Genomic DNA, 24,762 nt, shown 5'->3' on the forward strand with positions numbered 1-24,762 from the left:
TGCTTACTCCAATTAAGACTAAGGTTTATGGGGGGGGGGGGGGGGCATGTTGGAGCCTATCCCAGCAGTCATAGGGCGTATTGCGTGGTACACCCTGGACAGGGTGGGATGGGCTCCAGCCCCCACATGACCCTTGACTGGGGTAAGTGGATATAGAAAATGAATGAATGAAAGTCTGAGCAGTCAAATTTAACATGTAATTCATTTAAAAAAAAAAAAAAAAAAAAAAATGGTTTCAAGTCTCATTCATAAGTGGTTTGAAATGTGATTCAAACCAGATTTTTGCAAATACGATTTGGTTGGATTTGGTGTCTGTTTTGTTATGTCTGTGACTTTTCACACCACATAAAGCTTCCCTTTGTGACCTTTACATGGTGAGAGCTGTGGTGTCTCTCCCCACGCTCACAGCCAAGTGACACTGGGGGGGAGGGGGTGCATGGTCATAACGCAAAAGCCCAAATTAACCTGTAAAATCACATCCAAAACAGTCACAGCATTCAGAGTGTAGAATAAATGTCATACCAAAAACAAATGATGTGTCCTGCATTTGTTTGTGTCACGTGGACACAAGAATCAGATCTGGTCACTTGCTGTATAGAATCTGGGATCAGTTTTGAATCAGACGTACACTCTGACAGTCTGATCAAAGCCTCTAGAGAGTCGGGAGACGGGAGTTGGGTTCTTCATCCAGTAGATGTTAAAATAAAGATACCAGGTGGATATGTATCAAAACATCTGATCAAAAAAGAAGTTGACTTGCTTTGGACTGAAGTCAAACATCTGTTTAGCTGAATGAGTGACACAAACACTAAAATGCTGCCTGAAGTCTGTGAATCTCATGTGGATTTAGATACTATTTAAACAGTTGGCTTATTTCAGACAGACAAACTTAAATTCTCTTATTGTAACATCCCACTGCTTCTCTCTCGTGATGCTGAGGAGCCTGAGCTCACTCAGATAGCTTTTCCCATGATGAGGATGCTCATAAAGAAGAACATGATGAAGAACAGCCACATGAAGAAGCGATTGATGACCTTGGCGACCTTCCGCCATTCACCGATGCGGAGCTGTGTGACTTTCTGGTCCTGGTAAGAATTTGCAATATGCTTCACATTCCAACACATTCCCTGGCAAATGCAGTGGCCCCTCCTTACCACCTCCTCCTCGCTCTTCTCCTCAGCGCAGCCCTGTCCTACTGCACCTCCACCTTCCTGCTCCTCCCTGTATGCACCTCCTCCACTTCTGCTGTGTGACCCCTCTGCTCCAGCAGCTCCGTCCTCTTTAGAATGGTCGATGCTCACAAATATATCACCTTTACACTCTGCCTGGTTGGAGAAATCCCACCCTGCCTTTGCCTCCGTGTCGTTCTCCTTCCTGACCCACGCCTCTCCATTCACGGCACAGTTCGCTCCTCTGGGGTTGCTGCTGTCAGCAGGGGTCACCTCACACTCCTCCTTTGACTGAGAATGTTTCCTGGCGGATACCCCTCCGAGGCAGTTCTCACCAACCTCATAGACAAAGCAGATGCGAGCGAGGTAGTTGAGGATTAAGCATCGGACCCATCCTGGTACAGGACGAGCCTCCGGACCACAGTGATGGAAGTTCATCACGAAGATGGTGAGTGCTGTTGAAGCAGTAACCATTGTCATGGTGGCGATGTAGTACTTCCCTGTTGAGAAGAGAAATTGGAATACTTAAAAAAAAAATTTCCCCTAGAGGTCAAACACAACTTCAGTCTCAGTCCGATTGGTGACAACATCTCAGTAACGTTATAGATTAACAGTGTGAAAGCGGCATCACAATAACAAAGTCTTAGAGAGCTTAAAAGCCTTCACTGTCGTAGATGTCCGTTTTTGGCCTGACCAAGGGTCTGGTTTTCCTCTGTAGTGGTGCGTTTGTTTATGGAGTTACTGACAGCAGCACTAGTTTTGGGTCAGTGTTGTTGGAGTAGAACAGTGGTGTCCAAACTATTCCAAAAAGGGCCGAGAGGGTGCAGGTTTTCTTTGCAGCCACTGACTTCAGCAGGTGATTTCACTGATGAACATCACTTTGAACAGGTGGGATGAGTTCATCAGTGAAATCACCTGCTGGAGTAAGTCTGGAAGTAAGTCATGTGAAGGCCCTCAGGCCTGTTGGTGCTTATCTTCAGATTCTGTAGCGTAAAGCAGATGAGAGTCTCTGACAGCTGGGTGGACTGAGACAATGTAGATTGTGTCTTGTCCAAGGATGCAGACAGGTCACGTGACTGAGAATCAAACCCGGCTCGTTAGATCGATACACATCGTTAGTCCAGCTTTATTTTACAACTGAGTGCTTCTTAGCAGCAGATGGCAGCTCTCCACCCCTGGGTAGAGCAGGTGGCTCTGTGGTACAGGACTACCAACCTGTAGACCGGGATTCAATTCCAGGTGTGACCACATGGACAAAACACTTCACCTGCAGTGTCCCAGTCCACCCATCTCTAAATAGGCACTAGTCTATGCTGGGGCATAAACCTGTGACAGACTGGTGGACTTGTGACTCTCATCTGCTTCATGCTGCAGCATCAGCCCAGTGGTCCTCAGGGACATTTTGGACTTCAGTCAAGTCAGGACTTACTTTGCTCTGACTCTGATGTGGCGTTTGCATCCACTCACCAATCAGCGGGACGCTCTCAGAGGGCGGCATGCTCTCCGCCACCAGCAGCTGGAACACAGTGAGAGCCAGCAGCACTGTGACACCCAGTGACACTTTCTCACCGGAGTCTGCCGGCAGGTAGAAGCCCAGTGGAGCCAGAAAGGAGATCATCATGCAGGGGATGATGAGGTTGAAGATGTAAAAGGAAGCACGCCTCTTCAAGTGCAGGGTGAAGGTAATGTCTGGGTACGGATCAGAACAACAGCCGTACAGGATTACATTCTTCTTGGCTGGCATGCCAAGAACCTGTTAAGAAAATGGCTTTATTTAGGTTCAGATTTTTTGCTCCAGCTACAGATCAGGTCTTGAATGGAAGCAACGGTGCACACTGAGGGCGAAGGATCACACGAAACAAGAGGCAAACAGTGTCACAAAGGGCCAAGATCAGGCAGGTTCTCCTGGAAACCGATCACCTAAGGAGGTAGTATTATTGGTGAGCTCGTCCCCAGGAAAACCTGGGCCATCTTTGCCCTTCATACCCACCCTGACATAGGAGCTCTCAGCCTGAGTCTAGGTTGGACCATCTCATGGAACAAAATTTGATGATAAAACATTCATAATTTTGGAGAATTTTGACTTCATTTAATAAGTCGATCTGATTGAGATACTGAGCTCCTGACGTCAGCTGGAGGAAGCAGGAAAAAAAGGGAATGCATAAAGATCTGAGTGACTTTGACAAAGGCCAAATTATGGTGGCGAGACAACTGGTGCCAAAGCTTCTCCTAAACTGTCATCTTCTGGGTCTCGAGTGGTCAGTATCTGTCAAAAGTGGTCCAAGAAAAGAAAACTGGTGGACCAGTACAGGGTCATGGGTGGCCAAGGCTCATGAGGAGAAGAGGCTAATGTGGTCCAAACCAACAGGAGGATCTTCTGCTAATCTCTTGTTGCCAGAAATCACAGCAACTGTTTTGGTTGCAAAAGAGGAACCTAGACAATATTAGACAGGTGGTCACAACGTTATGGCTGATTGGTGTGTGTCTTAGAAGATGTGATTGTCAAAAGGTTTAAGACGCAGGCTCTTGACTGGAGATTTGCCCATTTGAACTCTAAATCAGGGTTGGAAAAGCAAAAGAACGTATGTTCAAACCTCAAGTCCTTGAGCTCCACAATCCACACCTGCCTCAGTGATGCTGCTTCATGTCCAGCAGACCAGACTGTAGCTCACAGCAGGACCCGGTGCTAACCACGTAACCCGCTGAATGAATTCTGTGCACAAGCTATAACTGGCAAAATCATGAAATCTGACACAACTCCATCCTGTCAGGCCCCATTTGCTGGTTGCTGCCTTCAGCTTTGACACATGAATGAGGTCAGAGCTCACCTCCCACTCCACATTAGGAACAAAGTCGGCCAGGTCGGCGCTGTCCAAGGCGTTGAACAGATCCATCTGGTTTCCGTTGTGAGTCCACGAGCCGAAGGTGAAGTGGCACTGCTGCACATCGAATGGAAAGAACGCCACGTCCACGGAGCAGGAGCTTTTCGTGATGGCTGGTTGGTCCCACATGACCTGTCCGTCATTACGGAGCACCACGTTAGTCTCCATGGAGCTGGAGAACGCGTCATTGGCACTGTTTTGGATGGACATTATGAAATAAGACAGAAACCAAACCGGTTGAAAACAGAAAACATTCAGTGTGGAATTTGTCAAAAGTCCAGGTTCATGTTCACTCAGGAGCTACAAGGATGGTGGAATCAGGAAGACAAACACATATACAGTTAAGTTTCACATCCAAACAGTGGCTTCCTCTTCAAACAGCAAGTACCACTGGATCCAGACCCATTCTGGTTTCCTCCTGTAAAGTTTAGTTTTTAATTTAAGTTCTTACTCACACCAACCGACAGGGGAGGTCAGAGGTCATGTGATCACCCATGTTGGTAGAAAAATGGTTCCTGAGTCGAGACGCGTTGATTTATTTTGATCAAAATTAGCTTTCAAATTTCTTTACATTCTTTAACTTTGTGATAATGCTTCTTTTTAATTCTCTCCTTGACTTGTTCTCACTTTATGACATCACAAACATCTGACTGACACCTGATTCATCCGTCCACGTTCACGTGTTATGACTGTGACTGATATTTAAACAGTAGACACTGCACTGTGCCACCATGTTACGAAGGTATAAAAGCACCTGTGACCTGTTGCGTGTTGATGCTTTTGCAAATGACTTTATTCGCTGAACAGAGCAAAGTGTTAACCAATGATTGTCCTTTAATCAGCAGAAACGTGGTTTCTGGTTTCACAGTCACAAAGATGTGACCTCGCGTGCCAATGGATGAAATCCATTTTGGAATAAGGCTGTAACAACAAAATGTGGAAAAAGTGAAGCTCTGAATCCTTTCTGGATGCACTGTATCCATCAGTGTGATGCTGTGAGCGTGCACGTGTCCATCTTCACTGACACTCACATATCCACGCTTGAAAACTGAAAACCACAGAAGCCTGAATGCAACAACTACAGCTGCTACATTCAGCACAGCAGTAAGGCAATGGCACCACACAGTGGACTATTTTAGTTACTACATGACAAAATGGAAAACAGTATGTCAGTTTGTGAGGACAAATCTCCTGACTGAGACATGAAGACTTGATGTGAGACATGTCTGATTATTGGTTTGACCTCAGTGAACCTTCACCTGAAGATTTCTCTCCTCTGTGGGTCACTGTTTATGGACCTGGGATCAAAGACATCCAGTCCTCACCTTAGGTCACTAGTTAGACTGCAAGTCTCACAACCATACAGTAAGACAAGAAGCACCAGGACCCTGACTTGGACTGTTGCTCTCCTACAAAGACATCACCACACACCTTTGACCTCATGACTCCATAAACTCTTCCCAGGCGTCCAGCTCCAGCATTCCTGAAGGACAACCATCTCCGCAGCAATCCACCAATCAGGCCTGTATGGTAGAGTGGCCAGACAGAAGCCACTCCTTAGTAAAAGGCACATGGCAGCCCACCTGGAGTTTCATAAAAGGCACCTGAAGGACTGTCAGACCAGGAGAAACAAAATTCTCTGGTCTGATGAGACAAAGATTGAACTTTGGTGTCATGTTTGGAGGAAACCAGGCACCAACCCTACAGTGAAGCATGGTGGTGACAGCATCATGCTGTGGGGATGTTTTTCAGCAGCAGCAACTGGGAGACTAGTCAGAATTGAGGGAAAAATGAATGCAGCAATGTACAGAGACATCCTGAATGATTAAAAGTTATCTGCCAAACCGGAAGCAGTTTGTTAAAATCGAGGACTGCTGTTCTGCATATCTGGACATCGTTTGTGGAGTTCCCCAGGGCTCTGTGCTGGGACCATATTTATTTTATATATTAATGATTTATGTAAAGTTTCCAATGTGTTTAAAGCAGCTCTCTTTGCTGATGACACAAACCTGTTTTGTTCTGGAGAGAATTTGCAGAAATTATTGTTTGATTTGAGAACTGAAATGATAAAGTTGAAGAGATGGTTTGACATGAACAAATTGTCATTAAATAGGTCTGAAACTAAAATGATGTTTGGAAATTATAAACAGGATGTACAAATACAGTTAAATATACTTGGAGTAAATATAGATTGTGTAAAGGAGACTAAGTTGTTCAGTGTGATTATTGATGACAGAATTAACTGGAAAGCGCCTATTCAACATATCCAAAAGAAAGTTTCTAAATGTATTGCAGTATTAAATAAGGCAAAGTACATTCTAAATGGTAAATCACTACATACTTTGTATTGTGCACTGATTGCACCTTACTTGACTTACTGTGCTGAAGTTTGGGTTAACTATAAAACTACATTACAATCATTATTCATCCTTCAAAAGAGCATTAAGAATAATTCACAATCACTGGCGGTGCCAGGAAATTTTGTTGGGGGGACTGAGGGGGCTGGGGTAAAAGTTGGAGGGGCTCCGCAAAATGTTGTTGACATGAACAATATATTGTAAATTGCTTTATAAATACCAAGGTATATGTTTTAGTCACCTGTGCACCTCTAAAATGTGGTATCAATGCACACACACATTACTTAGAATGATTGCAAATTCAGTAAACCTGCACAAAGGTATAAATAAAGATAAGTGAAGTGAAGTTTTTGGAGTATGGAGTTAAATTTGTCTCATTAATACTTGCAAATGCACAGAGGGTGATTTACAAATATCCTGTGATTTGTACACATGCTTTGTGATCCACAAACAAATTTCTGATTTGTAACTTGTGTGTGGATTTTTACAAATAAATGTTTATTTGCAAAACTGAAAATTCTGTTTAAGGGTGATTCAGCATTGGTGGATCACCAAACACACATTCATCACTTTGCTCAGTTACACAATATTGAAACATTCTCAGCGCAAAACTGCAGTTGAGATCCACAAATATGTCAGTCGCTATTTACATTATTGGCAGAATTATTGGGGGGGGCTGAGGGAGGCTTGGCTCATTATTGGGTGGGCTTAAGCCCCCCTTGGCGCCGCCACTGTTCACAAGTCGGGGTTTTGGGATCATACCAATCCATTGTTTATTAAATCAAAGATATTAAAACTTTATATGATTTCATTTAAGACTGTTCAGTTGATGCATAAAGCGAAAAATAAACAATTACCTTCAGAATTCAAGAATATTTTAAGCAGGGAGAAGGAAAGTATAATTTAAGGGGTTTGTTTTATTTTAAAATTGCTGGCACTCGAACGACTAGGAGGTGCTTCTGTGTCTCCATTTGTGGCCCAAAAAAGTGGAATAATTTACTGGAGAAACTTAAGCGATGTCCAGATATCAACCGGTTCAAATATTTATACAAAGAAATGGTATTTTCTAGATATGTATTAGATGAATGTGGTTGAGTTGTGTTATATGTAGATGTTGTTGAACCTTTGTGTTGTGTGTGTGTTTGTTTTAGGAGCTGTCTGGAGAAATATTTGACTTCTTTTATCTGTAGCTATGTGCTGCTGTTGTTCAGATTGTGTTTGGATACAAACGTCTATGATCAGGCACATACAGTGAGGAAAATAAGTATTTGAACACCCTGCAGTTTTGCAAATTCTCTCACTTAGAAATCATGGAGGGGTCTGACATTTTCATCTTAGGTGCATGTCCACTGTGAGAGACGTAATCTAAAAAAAACAATCCAGTAATCACAATGTAAGTAAGTCCCTTCGGCTGCTCCCTTGTTTGCACTTGGGGTCGCCACAGCAAATCCAAGGTGGATCTGCATGTTGATTTGGCACAGGTTTTACGCCGGATGCCCTTCCTGACGCAACTCCACATTACATGGAGAAATGTGGCAGGGGTGGGATTTGAACCCAGAACTTTCCGAACTAAAACCAAGCGCATTAACCACTTGGCCACCACCCCTGCTCAATGTGTGATGATTTTTTTTAATTTATTTGTATGTTACTGCTGCAAATAAGTATTTGATCACCTACCAACCAACAAGAATTCTGTCTCTCACAGACCTGTTAATTTTTCTTTAAGAAGCCCTCTTATTCTGCACTCTTTACTTGTATTAATTGCACCTGTTTGAACTTGTTACCTGTATAAAAGACACCTGTTCACACAATCAATCACACGCCAACCTGTCCACCATAGCCAAGACCAAAGAGCTGTCTAAGGACACCAGGAACAAAACTGTAGACCTGTACAAGGCTGGTATGGACTACAGGACTACAGGCAAGCAGCTTGGTAGAAGACAACAACTGTTATGATTATTTATTAGAAAGTGGAAGAAACACAAGATGATTGTCAATCTCCCTCGGTCTGGGATTCCATGCAAGATCTCACTTTGTGGGGTAAGAATGATTCTGAGAAAGCTCAGAATTCCACAGGAGGACCTGGTCAATGACCTGAAGAGAGCCGGGACCACAGTCACAAAGATTACATTAGTAACACATGATGCTGTCATGGTTTAAAATCCTGCAGGGCAGCAAGGTCCCCCTGCTCAAGCCAGCACATGTCCAGGCCCGTTTAAGTTCATCAGTGACCATCTGAATTCCAGAAGAGGCATGGGAGAAGGTCATGTGGTCAGATGAGACCAGAATAGAGCTTTTTGCAATCAACTCCACTTAGCATGTTTAGAGGATGAGAACAACCCCAAGAAAACCATCCCAACCATGAAGCATGGAGGTGGAAACATCATACTCTGGGGGTGCTCTTCTGCAAAGGGGACAGGACGACTGCACCGTATTGAAGGGAGGATGGATGGGGTCATGTATTGCTAGATTTTGGCAAACAACCTCCTTCCCTCAGTAAGAGTATTGAAGATGGGTCATGGCTGGGTCTTCCAGCATGACAATGACCCCAAACACACAGCCAGGACAACTAAGGAGGGGCTCCGTAAGAAGCATTTCAAGGTCCTGGAGTGGCCTGGCCAGTCTCCAGACCTGAACGCAATAGAAAATCTTTGGAGGGAGCTGAAACTCCAAATCTGAAAGATCTAGAGAAGATCTGTATGGAGGAGTGGACCAAAATCCCTGCTGCAGTGTGTGCAAACCTGGTGAAAAACTACAGGAAATGTTTGACCTCTGTAATTGCAAACAAAGGCTACTGTACCAAATATTAACATTGATTTTCACAGGTGTTCAAATACTTATTTGCAGCTGTAACATACAAATAAATTATTTTAAAAAAATCATACATTGATTTCTGGATTTTTTTTGTTTTTTTTAGATTATGTCTCTCACAGTGGACATGCACCTAAGATGAAAATTTCAGACCCCTCCATGATTTCTAAGTGGGAGAACTTGCAAAATCGCAGGGTGTTCAAATACTTATTTTCCTCACTGTATGCCTGGTTTGATTTGACTTTATACAGGGGTGTAGGTGTTAAGTGTTGCTTCTGCCTACGCCTTTAGGCACCATGTATTTTGTTTATTTTCTTATATTTCTTTTCATCTTTGACTTTTCTGTTATGAGTTTGGTTGTTTGTATACGAGTGAAATTGTTATGGATGAGTGTCTAATAAATTCAGTTCAAATTCAAAACCTGCTCCAAAGCGCTCTTGACCTCAGACTGGGGCAACGGTTCATCTTTCAGCAGGACAGTGACCCTAAACACACAGTAAAGATATCAAAGGAGTGTCTTCAGGACAACTCTGTGAATGTCCTTGAGTGGTCCAGTCAGAGCTCAGACCTGAATCTGATTGATCTCTGGAGAGATCTGAAAATGTCTGTGGACCAAACTGCCCAAAAGATAGGTGCACCAAGCTTGTGGCATCATAGTCAAGAAGACTTGAGGCTGGAATTTCTGCCAAAGGTGCATCAACAAAGTATTGAGCAAAGGGTGTGAATACTTATGGACGTGTGATTTCTTAGTTTTTATTTTTAATAAATTTTGCAAAAGTTAAAAAGATGACTTTTTTCATGTTGTCATTATGGGGTGTTTGACCTACTGGCACCACCTAATGTGGCGAAAGAGCACTTAGTACCTCCTCTCAGTATACCACCACAGCCCCCAGGAACATGTTCCAAGTGGTAACTGGACTCAGGACAGGGTCAGAAGTTTGAAATGCTCATATCACACTGAAAAGTGTACTTCATTTTTGTTTACCATTAAGATCCCAAAAAGGTCTCGTGTGTATCATTTACAGTCAAAAAGTGTGGAGTAAACATGTAGCAAAAACTTAGTGGTGTATATTTTGTGCAGGTGTCAAATACAATAGTTGCTCCAGTGACATTAAAAACTGGTACCAATAGTTAATTGAGCAAACAGGAATTTAAAAAAAAACTTAAGGATAAACTTTGATTATCCAGAATGTTTGATTTGCAAAGTAAAGGGCAAAGAAGGTCAGTTGATACACGACACTATGTTGCCACATAATGTCATAACGAAGCATAACATGGTGCCAGCTGTTGTGTAAAATCATTTTAGCACAACTCATAAATTACATTTATTTTTTTTACCAAAACTAAATTACATATATATGAATGTGTGTAGAAAAATTATTTGCTTTTGTCGCTATTTTTGCTGTTTTACCACATAAATCCATAATTTTGTGCCATACATATGTCACAAAGTGAGATCCATATTGAGATATGGTCCTCCTAGCTGTGCTCGTGCAGATTCCCCTTTAGTTGACCTGGTAAAGCGTTGGCTTCGTCTGGTGTGGCACTTATTTTAACCCAGGAGTACAGCATCTCGACCTGCCTGGAGAAGTGCAGCCCCATTTCCACAGATCCCTGCGGCTTCACTCACCTTTGGCCATTTCAACACCTTTGCAATCTGACTGAGACGTCGTGGTTTATAGCTGACTGGTGGATCAGCCAACGGAACCCTCGTACCACAGATACTCAAATCCTGGGAAGAGGATCCAGCTCATACAGCTGCTGCAATGAGCAAGCCGACAGCAGGGTCACTTTTCAGGATCACGCATGCAGTCTTGACTGCGGGGGGATGTGGTTTAGGTTTGAAGGAGTTCAGTGCTTTAACTCCGCTGTCAACAGGCTGAGGGTCACTGCACCGCAGATGAGTCACTTATGGGTGAGTTTCTCTAACAAATGCCTCGTCTACCCTCAACCTGTTTTCTCCGAGCGACACGGTGGTTTGTGGTTAGCACTGGTGCCTCACAGCAAGTAGGTCCTAGAATCGATTCCCGGCCTGTCTGTGTGGAGTTTGCATGTTCTCTCCATGTCTGTGTGGATTTCCTCTGGTTTCCTCCCACAATCAAAAACATGCTTATTTAGAGTCTGCCCCTTTCTATGCCCCTGACCAAGGCAGCATCTCTACATCTAGAGTTGATCCCCGAGTGCTGAAATGTGGCTGCACACTGCCCCTAGTGGTTAGATTATGTCTAACTGTAATTAGGATGGCTAAATGCAGAGGACAAATTTCATTGTATGTAACCCCTTTTTGATGGTTCTTAAACATTTCCCCTTCAAAATTAGTAACTTACACCAAAGTAACTACTAACCAAACCTGGAAGCTATTTTAAAGGATGACCTGATAAATAAGATTTTGCCTACAAATGTCCTGAGTACAAGAGGCAGACAGACTGCTGCTTTTAGGAGGTGGGGATGGACCAGATGTTTCCCATCCAAGACCCAAGGCAGTTCTGCAGTGTGGCGCTTTACAGCAGGACCTGCTTCCAGACCAGACCTGCATGGTTTAATGGAAGTTACCCATCAGTTCTTAAAATCAGCAGTTCTGTGACATTCAAGAGATTATCATCCATATCAGCAGGAAGTGCTCCAGTTGGGCAAGTTAGTCAGCAGGAAGTTGGTCCCTGTAGAAGGCCACACCTACCTGTTGTACAGGACAATATCAGGTCTCCAGACGTAGCTGCTGGGGATCCGGATGTTATCCAGGCCGTCGTAATCCTCCTTCTTCCAGGTGAGGTAGGCGTCCATCCACACCTGACGGATCCACAGGTACGTGGTCAGGATCTGATTCCGCTCGTCCTGATGAAAGGACACAAAAAATGATCTTCTTTGAGAAGCTGATTTTTTTTCTTCAGAGAAATTTTTTCTATGTGTGTTTTTGTTTGTAACTCTAAATGAAGATTTGTCCTAGTTTGTGTTTGCAGAGGAGCAGCAGCACCTCCAAATTAAGACAATACGATCAAATGCAGAAAACACAAGAAACAGGAAGTTGCATCAAAAACATCTTGAAAGCAGTGGGCGGGGCTCACAACCAGAGAACACACACACGTAACAGTTAAATCTGATAACGTATCGGCGCACAAAAACTCAGAAACACTTTGGAAGAAACACACAATGGAAGTACTAAGAACACAAAAAGAAGTTCCTGAAACGCTCACAGGAATCTTTAAAACTATAAAATAACAGACTGTCATGTAATGTTTTACTGTCTAATATCCACAAAGTCTTTGACAAAGAATTTGTGCATGAAAGCTACAGTGTGATGAGTGTTTACCATGTCGATGATCTGCGACAGCGTGATCTGTAGCGTCACGTTGATGATGTGTTCGGTGTCCTCCACAGGCCGCAAAGCATTGGTGTATTTTGAGAACAAATCCTTTAGTAACTTCTGAGCGTAGCGGCCGTGAGCGGCCCAGCATACTGAATGGTACAGATACAATCAAATTACACACAAAACCACAGGGAACATTTGGATGTTTTAGCACAACCGGTACAACTAGCATACATGCTAACTTTCTAGCTTCTATTTTCCAAATTTAACTTGGATGCTAACAAAAACAAGCTAGAGGGCAGGAAAACAATCAGACAACAAAAACAAACCAATCAATCAATTTTTTTATATAGCGCCAAATCACAACAAACAGTTGCCCCAAGGCACTTTATATTGTAAGGCAAGGCCATACAATAATTATGTAAAACCCCAACGGTCAAAACGACCCCCTGTGAGCAAGCACTTGGCTACAGTGGGAAGGAAAAACTCCCTTTTAACAGGAAGAAACCTCCAGCAGAACCAGGCTCAGGGAGGGGCAGTCTTCTGCTGGGACTGGTTGGGGCTGAGGGAGAGAACCAGGAAAAAGACATGCTGTGGAGGGGAGCAGAGATCGATCACTAATGATTAAATGCAGAGTGGTGCATACAGAGCAAAAAGAGAAAGAAACAGTGCATCATGGGAACCCCCCAGCAGTCTACGTCTATAGCAGCATAACTAAGGGATGGTTCAGGGTCACCTGATCCAGCCCTAACTATAAGCTTTAGCAAAAAGCTTATAGGACCAAAGGGTGGGAAAACAATCGCAATAACAACAGGCCAAAGGGCAGAACAACAATGACAAAAACGAACCAACAGGCGGGCAAACTCTCACAATAAGAACAGATCCAAGGGCGGGAAAACAATAACAAAAACAAGCCAACAGGCAGGAAAACTCTTACAATAACAACAACAGACCCAAGGGTGCAAAAACAATAACAAAAACAAACAAAAGGGTGTGAAAACAGTGACAAAAACAAACCAGAAGATAGGAAAACAATTGCGCACCAACAACAACAAGCCAAAGGCAGGGAACAACAACAGACCAAAGGGTGGGAAAACAATGAGGAAAAACAAGCCAAAGGGCGGGAAAATAATAGTATAACAACAGACCAAAGGGTGGGAAAACAGCAACAAAATCAAGCTAAAGGGGGGGAAACAATAAGAAAAACAAACCAAAGGGTGGGAAAACAGCAACAAAATCAAGCTAAAGGGTGGGAAAACAAGCACAAGGGCAGGAAAACAATCACAAAAACAAGCCAAAGGGCGGGAAAACAGTCGTACAACAGGCCAAAGGGTGGGAAAGCAATTGCACACCAACAACAGGCCAAAGGGTGGGAAAGCAATTGCACACCAACAACAGGCAAAAGGGTGGGAAAACAATCATATACCAACAACAACAAGCCAAAGGGCAGGAAAACAACTGTACAACAACAACAAACCAAAGGGCGGGAAAACAGCGACAAAATCAAGCTAAAGGGTGGGAAAACAATCCCAAAACAACAGGCCAAAGGGTGGGAAAACAGCGACAAAATCAAGCTGAGGGGCAGGAAAGCAATCACCCAACATCAACAAACCAAAGGATGGGAAATCAGTGACAACAACAAAGGCCAAAGGGCAAGAAAACAATCGCACAACAACAAAGGCCAAAGGACAGGAAAACAATGACAAAAACAAGCCAAAGGGCAGGAAAACAGTGACAAAATCAAGCTAAAGGACAGGAAAACAATCACACAACAACAACAGGCCAAAGGGTGGGAAAACAAACAAAAACAAGCCAAAGGGCAGGAAAACAATCGCACAACAACAAAGGCCAAAGGACGGGAAAACAATGACAAAAACAAGCCAAAGGGCAGGGAAACAATGACAAAATCAAGCTAAAGGACAGGAAAACAATCGCACAACAATAACAGGCCAAAGGGTGGGAGAACAGCATCAAAATCAAGCTAAAGGGCAGGGAATACAGTGACAAAAACAAGCCAAAGGATGGGAAAACAATCACACAACAGGCCAAAGAACGGGAAAACAGCGACAAAAACCAGCCGAAGGGCAGGAAAACAATCACAGAACAAGAACATCAGAACAAAGTCTGAGTGTGTGTTCTAGCCTGTCCTGTTCTCAGTTCAGGTTTGGTCTTATTGTCGTCATCTTTCAGAGGCTCCTTTTACAATCAGACAAACACAGAAATCAAACTTGAGGAAACCTCGCGTTGGAATGTTTCTTTGTGTGCTGCTTTCCCAAAAGGATTAGAACAGATTTATGGGAAAGCAGCCGTGCTGAGAGTCAAACATCAGCGGGCTTTTGCTTTCTGGACAAACACACTCTGATTTATGGTTGTGTGTCTCCCGTTAACAGCTGAACTTCCATGTTTGTACAAACGATGCTGTAAAGTTTTCCTTTGTAATATTTTTTTCTGTTATCTGAAGGTCACTGAACTGACCAGCGTTTACTTGCTTCCTTTTTTGTGCAAAGCATGTCAGTGATTGTTTATTTTTACCTTTAATCAGTTTGACAGCAGTAAATCGGAGGGAGGTATGGTGGTCGTGCAGTGCAAAACACTACAAGACTTGAGCAGAAATGGCAGCGTGTCTGAAAAGAAATATTGTTTTTGTTGGATCCAAATCAAAAATTTGAATGTTTGTTTGTTTATTTTGCCCTTCCTGACTCTAAAATATTCATATTTTATCTTGTCAAAGAATAATTTGAGGTCAGTGAGTGTGACAGGAATCAAACTATTAACCTTTCGGTTAATTAACAACATCATAATTTCAGCTACAGGCTACAAGTCACTCATTCATTTTCTATAACTGCTTACTCCAGTTAAAGGCCTTGGGGGAGGGGGGGTAAGCCTTTACCACAAGTGTCTATGAAAAATTAATAACCAATTTTGAAAATTTATTATTAAACAGTAATCACATATTGAGTGTAGAAAACAGTTGCAAAGGGTGTTACAGCAGAATCACATAAATGAAGAAAGGGGGCGCTGTAATCTTACAGGAGTACAGGAATTATTTATTTATTCATTGGAATGATGCAACAGCATTTTGGAGTTTTTCCACAAATTTCTCAAAGCTCAGATTCTTTAATTGTTGTTTAAAAAGTTGATTTTTTTTTATTTATTTTTTTGTTTTTTTTGAGATGTGAGAGTTTAATGATCCCGTCTGGGATCCGTAGATTTGACACAATATCTCTGAGGCTCTTTGACTCAAACTGACCGAACTTGGCTCACAGGTCGGCCATGTGTGGAGAATGATCACCACAGCAACTCTCCCTAAGCCAGAGTTTTACCGTCATAGCGCCACAGTCAGCAGCATCAACGTGAAACAGCGGCGCTAACAGGGGCAGGACTTCCTGCCACCGCGAAGCCAATGTAGCACCAGTGATACGTTCAAACTTCACCTGAGCTGATTATCTGATTTTTGTTCATTCTGCTGCTGGAAAAACCCCAAATGAGTTCAGTTTAAATGATCACTGATCACTCCATCCTGAAGCCCCACAATGCTTTGCAGCTTCTTTGACTCGAACAGCGCCGTGAGGTTTTCGGTAGGTGGTGGTTAAGAAGTGACGGCCAACAGGCCTTTACTTTATGACCTTACACGAAGCTTCTCTGGCACAGATCTTCATTCCACGGCTGCCTGTCAGTGTGCCCGTGGCTCGGAGTCTCTTCAGAAGGATGTGTGTTCAAAGCCCCTGCCCCTCGACTTATATGGTTACGGGTGCGACGGAGTCCCTGTATCTCATGGAAGTGTGTTGTAAATAAAACATGATCATCATTCATTGGGACATTATGATGTTTTCTTGGTGGGAAAATCTGGACCAGGACCTCATTAAGTACCATAAATGTGCTTCAGACAAGCCGCTAAAAGCTGGGTTAAATAAACAACATGTCCAGAAAAGACCTACAACATAAACGAAAAGTAAAACCCCTCAAGCAGCTGTTTGGAAACACTTCAGGACCTGCAGCACTTAACTAGAAGGCACTCGATGAGTGCAGGCCTTCACCAAGGCCACACGTTCCCAAAAAATTAAATAATCTGGATCCTGGATCAAATTCAGAAGAAAGTCTGTCTCGTTCTAGAACGCTGTGCATCTACTCACCAAATTTCATCAACATCCTCTCACGACTTTGAGAACAAACCCTGATCGCCAGTGTCCCGTCCAGACACGCTGTCTTTAAAGCAGAATATTGTCGTTACATGATGGGGAACTCAACTTGCTACAGGGAGTGAACGACGGGGGGCGACGGTCCAACATGGAAATCGTTAGGCCGCCGCCTCCCGCATTAGCCAAACGTAGCAGGAAGTTAATCCAGTTAAAGTGTTTCTCAAAGTCTCGCTCCAGAAGACCAGCATTAAACCTCCTGTGTTACAACTAAATGTAGGAAAAAATCTCACGTGACTCTTTTAGAGTCTTAGTAATGTAAAGACATTCTAATGATACGATGAATAACACATTTTATTAGCTTAAATTTTCACACAACGTTTTCTTATTCTGTGGAAAAAATAAAACAGATTAATCGCAGTCGGTGGTACTTACATGGATTATTCATTATTTAGTGCATTTTTACATGTTTTGCTAAAACTCAATAGTTTCCCGGTTTTAAATACAGACTACGTGGGTTTATTTGTTAAATGTATCTCACAGAACAAACGGGACGCTGACTTTAATTCTTGATGACCAAAGGGAGAAAAAAGGCCAAACTTTACACTCCAACAGCAGCTAAAGTCGTTGTCCTCATTATGACGGGATTTAAAGGAATTATCTGACCTGCCCATTCCTGATTAGAGCATAAATCCAGAGGAGATTCCAGGTTAATTAAAGGGGGAATTTATCAGCGCATTTGGCAACAACTCAAACTGACGGAATGTCAGCGACACATGACGGAGTCAGTCTGGTGGAGTTAGAACCCTTATTCAGTGCAAGAACCAGTTCCATTAGCTGTCGCCTCCGAACCTGCTCCAATCACACCTGACTGCTTTTAGCCAATCAGGACTTGACCTGGAAAAGTTGTCCCCTCTTCAGCCTTAAGTTTTTATGACATTCAATTTAAAATAAACCATGTTTTCATAGTAACGTGTCTAAAATGACTGTGAAAACAAACCTCAACTATATGACATAAATTCAAGCAAGATATCAAATCCCAAAACTTTACCATGTATAAAAATATAACTGTGGTCAAACAATGACTAAATCACCACATTTCCTGCCAGTTTACTTCAGATACGCGGTGGGACGAACTGGCCGAGTCTCACACTTTATTTGGTGCTTCTGTCATGAAATGAGTCACATTTTCATGATTTATTTTTTTATTTTGCTATTAACCATAACCAAAACCCCTAACCCGAACAATAGCCATAAGCCTAACCCGAACAATAACCATAAGCCTAACCCCTAACCCGAACAATAACCATAACCCCTAACCATAAACTCGAGAGCCAGAAGGTTCTCCTCCCAAAGATACATAAAAAGCCGGAGGTTTGCAGAAAACCACATGAGATTCCTCCAGGAAGACCAGTTATCTCTGACTGCAGCAGTGAGACCTACAGAACTGCAGAATATCTGGAACATCATCTCAATCCAATATCATCAAAACACCTGAGTTATCTGAAGGACACATGTAACTTTCTATCAAAGGTTAAGAACCTGCATGTTCCTACAGGAGCCTTTTTGTTCACAATGGACGTAGATAGTTTATACACAAACACTGATATAAAAGCGGGTATGGAGGTCCAAATACCCATGTCCAAAACACCCGGACAAACACATCCTAAAAATAGAAGCACTCAGAGAGTGCAAACCTCCGCCAAAGCGATGGGGTCACTGACGCCGTAACATCTACACGCCATGGAATCATTGAACCTAAAAAAGTCAAACGATGTTTGCTCAGTAGTAAAAAAAAAGTTTCATCTGCTGTGACTGGATAGCATGTATCCTTAGTGCTTGGCATCACAGTTTATTGCAACTTGCACGTTTCCCAGAAGCTACTGTCATCTGAGCATTTATATTGATATTGCATGTGCTTATAGACAAAAACAAGAGACAAAATTCAATTTATTATTCAACTAAACTGCAAATATATGAATTTTTTAACATTTATGAAACACTTATCTAAACAAGGCCATAGGGTCACTGACCCTAAAGAGATTCCCTCCTTGGCACAGTGATCTATTTCTTTTTGTCTCTTTCTCTAAAATTGTATATAATAATCATTAGATTATTAATATATAAACAAAAATAAATTTAAGAAATATTACAATTTGAAAAAAATTACAATCTATTCAACAATTCCGTGTTACAACCAAAACTATGATACATACACTTTTCTTTCCTTTATATTTGACATCCTTGACCATGAAAACATACCACTAGAACTTGGAATCACTTTTATGTCTTTATTAGTTCAAAAGTTATTGTATAAAAACGATTTTTCGGTAATGGCGGTTTTCTTCTGGATCTAGCTCCATAACATTTGAAGCTACATCAAATCTGATGACACCTTACTGAATCAGTACAGATTCAGCTACAATTTGGTGTTAGTTGTGCATCTCTAGCTTCATTTTTCACCTCACACTGACACATTTTCTATTTTCCCTATATTTTTGCATATTCTGGATCACCAGATCCAGAATCCGGATCCGATCATCACCAAACTTTGTTGTTTGACAGAACATTTGACTGTGTTACACCCTAATTTTTTTCAAGGCCTTTCTGCCTTGTTTTGTGGAGTTAGAAACTAGAATGTCAAAATTCCCCCTATCCCGCAATGGTGAAGAATCCTTTAAAAAATTCCTGGATCCGGATCACCACTAAAATTTAATCACTTGTTCCTCTTGTCATTTCCAACCACTCCACAAAATTTCATCAAAATCCGTTCAAAAGTTTTGAGTTATCCTGCTGACAAACAGACAGACAAACAAACAAACGCGACCGAAAACATAACCTCCTTGGCGGAGGTAATAAATTTAAGAAATATTACAATTTGAAAACAAATGCACCCGAACGTGATGACAGCTGCAACTGCTTAATGCTAACTTTTAACATTGAAAATGCCATAGACATGCTAACGCATTAGCATCGGGATCCGGATCGTGATCCGGATCACCACTAAAATGTAATCACTTATTCCTCTTGTCATTTCTAACCACTCCACAAAATTTCATCAAAATCCGTTCAAAACTTTTTGAGTTATCCTCTGACAGACAGACAAACTAACAAACAAACAAACGCGACCGAAAACATAACCTCCTTGGCGGAGGTAATTACAGGAAATCATTTTAACAATGACTTTGAATTTGACTCAAAATTCTACCTTCCGATCAAAGGGATAGACATGGGAAAGAAATGTACTCCCTCTTATGCAAATATCTACATGGTAAGTTGGGAAAATTCAGCCTTGGCTTCTGCCCCACTCAAACCACACACAGATTTCAGATTTCTGGATGATATCTGGGGGGTATGGACACACTCAAAACAGGATTTCGAAAAATTTGCAGATCACCTTAATGCACACCAGGCCTCCATAAACATAAAGCACAGTATTGATGACACAGGTGAATTTCGTGGACACCATCATTTTCACTGGCCCAGACTTCCAAAATACACACAACCTACAGACCAAGGTATACTTCAAAGAGATGGAAACACACGCCCTGTGGTACAAAACAAGCTTCCATCCAAGACACACATACAGAGGACTCATCAAATCACAGTTACTAGGGTTCCATAAAATCTGCTCTACACCAGCAGATTTCTGGGAGACCACAAGGATATTGTTTCAGGCCTTAAAATCCAGGGGGTACTCACACTCCTTTTTGAGACAATCCCTCAAAACATTACCACACCCGGCAACACAAGGGATGACCAAGGGAAAATCATCCCATTGGTCAGCACATTCTCATGGGCCAGTGTCCATTTAAACAGGAACATCAAGGCGAATTTTGAAAAAATTCTCAAGTGCACAATTTACCTACTTCAGCATACAGGAGAAATCGTAACCTTCAGGACCTACTGGTGAAAAGCAGACTGACCACATTACAACCCACAAGTCACAGAACTCAGGACCAGCAATTCCACCCCTTGACGTGGGTGAAATGCAAGAGCAACAAGCAGGACTTCAAAATTAGACCTATCCGGGATCTTAACACCAAAAACTGTCTACATGATCCTGTGTGGAGAATGTGGAACACAGTATGTGGGGGAAACTGGAAATACAATTAGAATGAGACTCACATAACACAAATACCACATCAGAAACAACATAAAAGCCCAAACACATTTTTACAGCATTTTCAGCAACATTCAGTGGAAAACATAAGGATCACAGGCCTACAGACCAAGACAGTCTGGACTCTCAAACAGAGGAATTTGGATTACTTGGTAAGTAATCCAAAAGTATTCTGATTGTATTGTATTTTGCATTCAGTAACGGATTACATTTCAAAGTAATCCTACCCAACTCAGGGTTGGTAACCATGGCGGCACATTTCACAACTGATTTGCATTTGCACATCTGATTTGAAAGCCTTTCCTGGTGCAGCTCCACATTACATGGAGAATGGGCAGAGGGATGGTCTTGAACCAGAAACTTTCTGCTCCAGAAACAAGCACACTAACCTCTGAGCCATCACGCCAGCCAGCTGATGTACTGGTTATATGAAGACTACAGGATGGTTGCTATTCAGTGTCCATGTGTTTGGAGCCACCATCTGGTAGTTTGGTGGAATTACACCCAACACATAACATATTTGGAGCTTCAGTGATGGAACCATCACTCCAGCAGTTACTGGAGATGCACAGCGATAAGAAGCCACAAATTTAGAAGGAAATGGCGGCGTTTGTGGCTGGATGGGCATTGCCAGGGCGTGGCCAGGTTGTGGTTACTTGGTGTTCATGTGCACAATGTTTAATGATAGATTACAGGAAACCTGACACTGTCACTGAATTTTTAGTCCGTGCTCAACTTCTTAACAGAACCAAAGTTCGCTTAACTAGTTTCAGTCCAAGTTGGGATGCTAACATCCGTAAGTTAGCACACTAACATCAGTAAATTAGCATGCTAACATCCATAAGTTAGCACCATAGCATATGTAAGTTAGCATGCTAACATCTGTAAATTAGCACATTAACATCCGTAAGTTAGCACGTTAACATCCGTAAATTAGCACACTATCATCCATAAGTTAGCATGCCAATATATGTAAATTGGCACACTATCATCCGTAAGCTAGCACGCTGGCATCCATAAATTAGCACGCTAACGTGCGTAAGTTAGCATGCCAACACCCCTAAGTTAGCATGCTAACATCTGTAAGATGTCTGTAAATCACTTTAGAAGTTTTATCTGATTACAAAAACAGTGTTTATAGATTTAGAAGTGTTTATTTAGCATCAACTTTTACAAAATATATGGAAAAAAAAGCCAAACGTGTTAGATTTACACAAAAATAAGCTGTTTTGGAGCATTTCCGCCATCTTGTCGGAGCAGCCAGCTGATGTCATGCTGCCTTTTGATTCTGATTGACTGGTGTCGTGTCATTCAGCATTTGCATAAAATAGCCTTTTCATCTATTCTGGCCCTGCCTAGCTGGTGTCATGGCGACCGTTGTCTCGCCGCTGCTAAACTCCTGCTCTGCCTCTGTAGCTTGTAGCTAACATGACCGTCAGGTTACTGACCTCAGGTCAGTCAGTAGAACAGAAAACCACGCTGACGCTCTGCTGCTAAAGCAAAGAATGCAACAACATTTTCGGCCACAATTGGATTGTGGCTGAAATTTGCTCTTCGATGGACCAGGAACAAATTTTCCACAAATTTCCGCTGAATGATCGGAAGCGGTTTTTCTGTTTGTGTCCACAGAGACGAGAAATGAGTGCAAGCGCAGAACCTCCACATGCCTCCATCAGACGGTGGAAATAATGAAATATAGATTTAAAAGAAAACATTACAGTTGTGCTGTTGACATACAAACAACCATACAAAGAAATGCTGCTGCTGATCCTGGATCAGCTTGAACTTTAATCATCTCAAACCTCCGAATCACAGCTGCAACAAGAACGATGGATTCTGGAAAAATATCACCCAGTAAATAATCTACATTATAATCCATGAAGATAATCTGTAATTCAGAAAAATAGAAAAGACAAACTTCACAACATTAATTTTCACTTCAAGTGTTTAAGAAGCAGTCTGATGATGAAAAACTGGATCCAGGTTTGTATTTTTACCTGGAATGAAGAGGAGGAGAAGAAACGTAAGGGAGCGTCCGCGGATCAGCTTCATCCTGAACCGATGACCGATATCGATCAGAGGAGTGATGAGGTGTGATCACAAAGAAATCAGACAGCCTCTGTGTGAAGAACTGAGAGAGAGAGAGGGGGGAGAGAGAGAGAGGGGGGGGGGGGGGGGGGGGAGAGGGGGAGAGGAGAGAGGGAGGGGGAGGGAGGGAGGGGAGGGAGAGAGAGAGAGGCATTCACTAGGGTGAATTAAAGTCTGCGGGTCACAGAGCTTCTCTTAGTCTATGAGCCAGTCATCAATTTTGACCTAATTGGTACCACATAAGGTGATGAAACGACACTTAGAATCCAGCCTCAGTGTATCATGACCTACACAAAAATGTCTGATAACCATCACAGGGTGGCAGCTGTAGCCAGCTAGGGGTCAATGAACTATTACACAGAGGTCAAAATGTAAAAATCTTTCAATCATATTGAAAACTACACCACATTATTTGTCTGATCATAATGATTCCAGAAAGGTATAGTTTGGACAATCTATGATGGAATGTTCTGGAGTTATGAGGTAAAAACAGCAAGAATGGTGACAAAGGTCAGTTTCAGTTTGTACAGGGGTCAAAGTTAAAGTTGCTCCGATTTCTCCTACAAATTATTAGTTGAAATAAAAGGATTAATAAATGAAATATTTTTGACAGTGTTGAATGTTTGGTCTCCAAAGTAAAGGTCAAACAAGGTCGGCATCCATTGGATTCTATGTTACCCCGTAACATGAAAACTAAGCATGAGACATGGTGCAAACTATTCCTTTTTAACACCCTATTGAGCCAAACAATAATTTACATAATTTTTACTGAAACTGGAGCAACTTTAACTTTTGACCCCTGTACAAACTGAAACTGACCTTTGTCACCATTCTTGCTGTTTTTACCACATAACTCCAGAGCATTCAGTCACAGATAGTCCAAACTATACCTTTTTGGAATCTTTATGATCAGACAAATAATGTAGTATAGTTTTCAACACGACTGGAGCATTTTAAATTTTTGAGCTCTATGTAATTCTTCATTGACCCCTGGCGGGCTACAGCTACCACCCTGGGATGGTTATCATCTTATTGTGCCCCTGTTCTGTGGAATGATCTCCCTGCGTCAATAAAACAGTCAGATTCTGTAGAGACTTTGAAGTCCAGACTTAAGACGCACTTATTTTCCCTTGCGTTTGGCTAGCATACTGGCATAGTATAGTTCTACGCTTTTTACTCTTTCGATTCATTTTATTAGGAAACAGAGCCGGGCCGTGGCCTCAGCTTGTTCTAAACTCTGGGTCTGTTAGTGAGATGCCAGTCCTGAAATTGGTGCTGCACACTGCAGTCTCATTTAAAATGGACTCTGCCGGGGGAACAGACAGTGTGAGGACTGCTGGATGACCCCTGTCTGTGGAATAAACACCTGCACCTTCTCATCAAATGCTTCTTCCTTTGCTATGTTGTGTTGTCTTGATTTTCTGTTTCCTGTTTCTTCACCATTGTTAAACTAAAGTAAAACCTTGTAACTGTTAGACAGGCCTAAGCAGAGGGTCACCCATTTGAATCTGGTCTGCTTGAGGTTTCTTCTTCTCAAATCATCAGAGGGACTTTTTCCTTAACACTAAGGTTAGACCTTACTTGTGTGAAGCATCTTGAGGCAACTTTGTTGTGATTTGGCGCTATATAAAAGGGAGAGAAAGACTGAGCTACATCAGGCATCCTTTCTTTTTCCCTTTAACTATTTACTTTTCTCACACACACACACACACACACACACAGTCTTTGCTGTGATGATCAGTGGTGTATGAGGGGTGATTAGTGCCACAGATATTGTCCAGCTTTGGACCCCTGTGATCTTGTTGGGAATTGATCAATCAAGCCTTTGCTCATTGATTAGTTGCATCTGGACAGTAACCAGCATTTGGTGACCCATGATGCTTTGCGTGTTT

General features: G+C 42.3%; 1 protein-coding gene across 1 annotated transcript; it reads right to left on the reverse strand.

The window, feature by feature from the left end:
* Window positions 1–637: 637 nt before the first annotated feature.
* LOC117516768 (neuronal acetylcholine receptor subunit alpha-10-like) lies at window positions 638–22,940 on the reverse strand. Its single transcript, XM_034177621.1, has 6 exons — window positions 22,780–22,940; window positions 12,527–12,672; window positions 11,897–12,051; window positions 3,998–4,244; window positions 2,637–2,922; window positions 638–1,669 (listed from the first exon to the last, which is right to left on the reverse strand). Exons 1-6 carry the CDS (start codon window positions 22,832–22,834, stop codon window positions 954–956), a joined length of 1,605 nt encoding a protein of 534 aa, XP_034033512.1. The 5' UTR covers window positions 22,835–22,940; the 3' UTR covers window positions 638–953.
* Window positions 22,941–24,762: the final 1,822 nt, after the last annotated feature.

This window comes from Thalassophryne amazonica, chromosome 9 (genome assembly GCF_902500255.1).
Source record: "Thalassophryne amazonica chromosome 9, fThaAma1.1, whole genome shotgun sequence".
Lineage (NCBI taxonomy): Eukaryota > Metazoa > Chordata > Actinopteri > Batrachoidiformes > Batrachoididae > Thalassophryne > Thalassophryne amazonica.

Bases quoted from the DNA above. Each gene is read 5' to 3' on its own strand.
- LOC117516768 (XM_034177621.1), bottom strand. From the start codon at position 22,834: ATGAAGCTGATCCGCGGACGCTCCCTTACGTTTCTTCTCCTCCTCTTC. The intron at 12,052-12,526 runs GTAAACACTCAT...TCCTTTCATCAG, and splicing joins TGTCGCAGATCATCGACATG to GACGAGCGGAATCAGATCCT. The intron at 2,923-3,997 runs GTGAGCTCTGAC...TTTTCTTAACAG, and splicing joins TTCCTAATGTGGAGTGGGAG to GTTCTTGGCATGCCAGCCAA.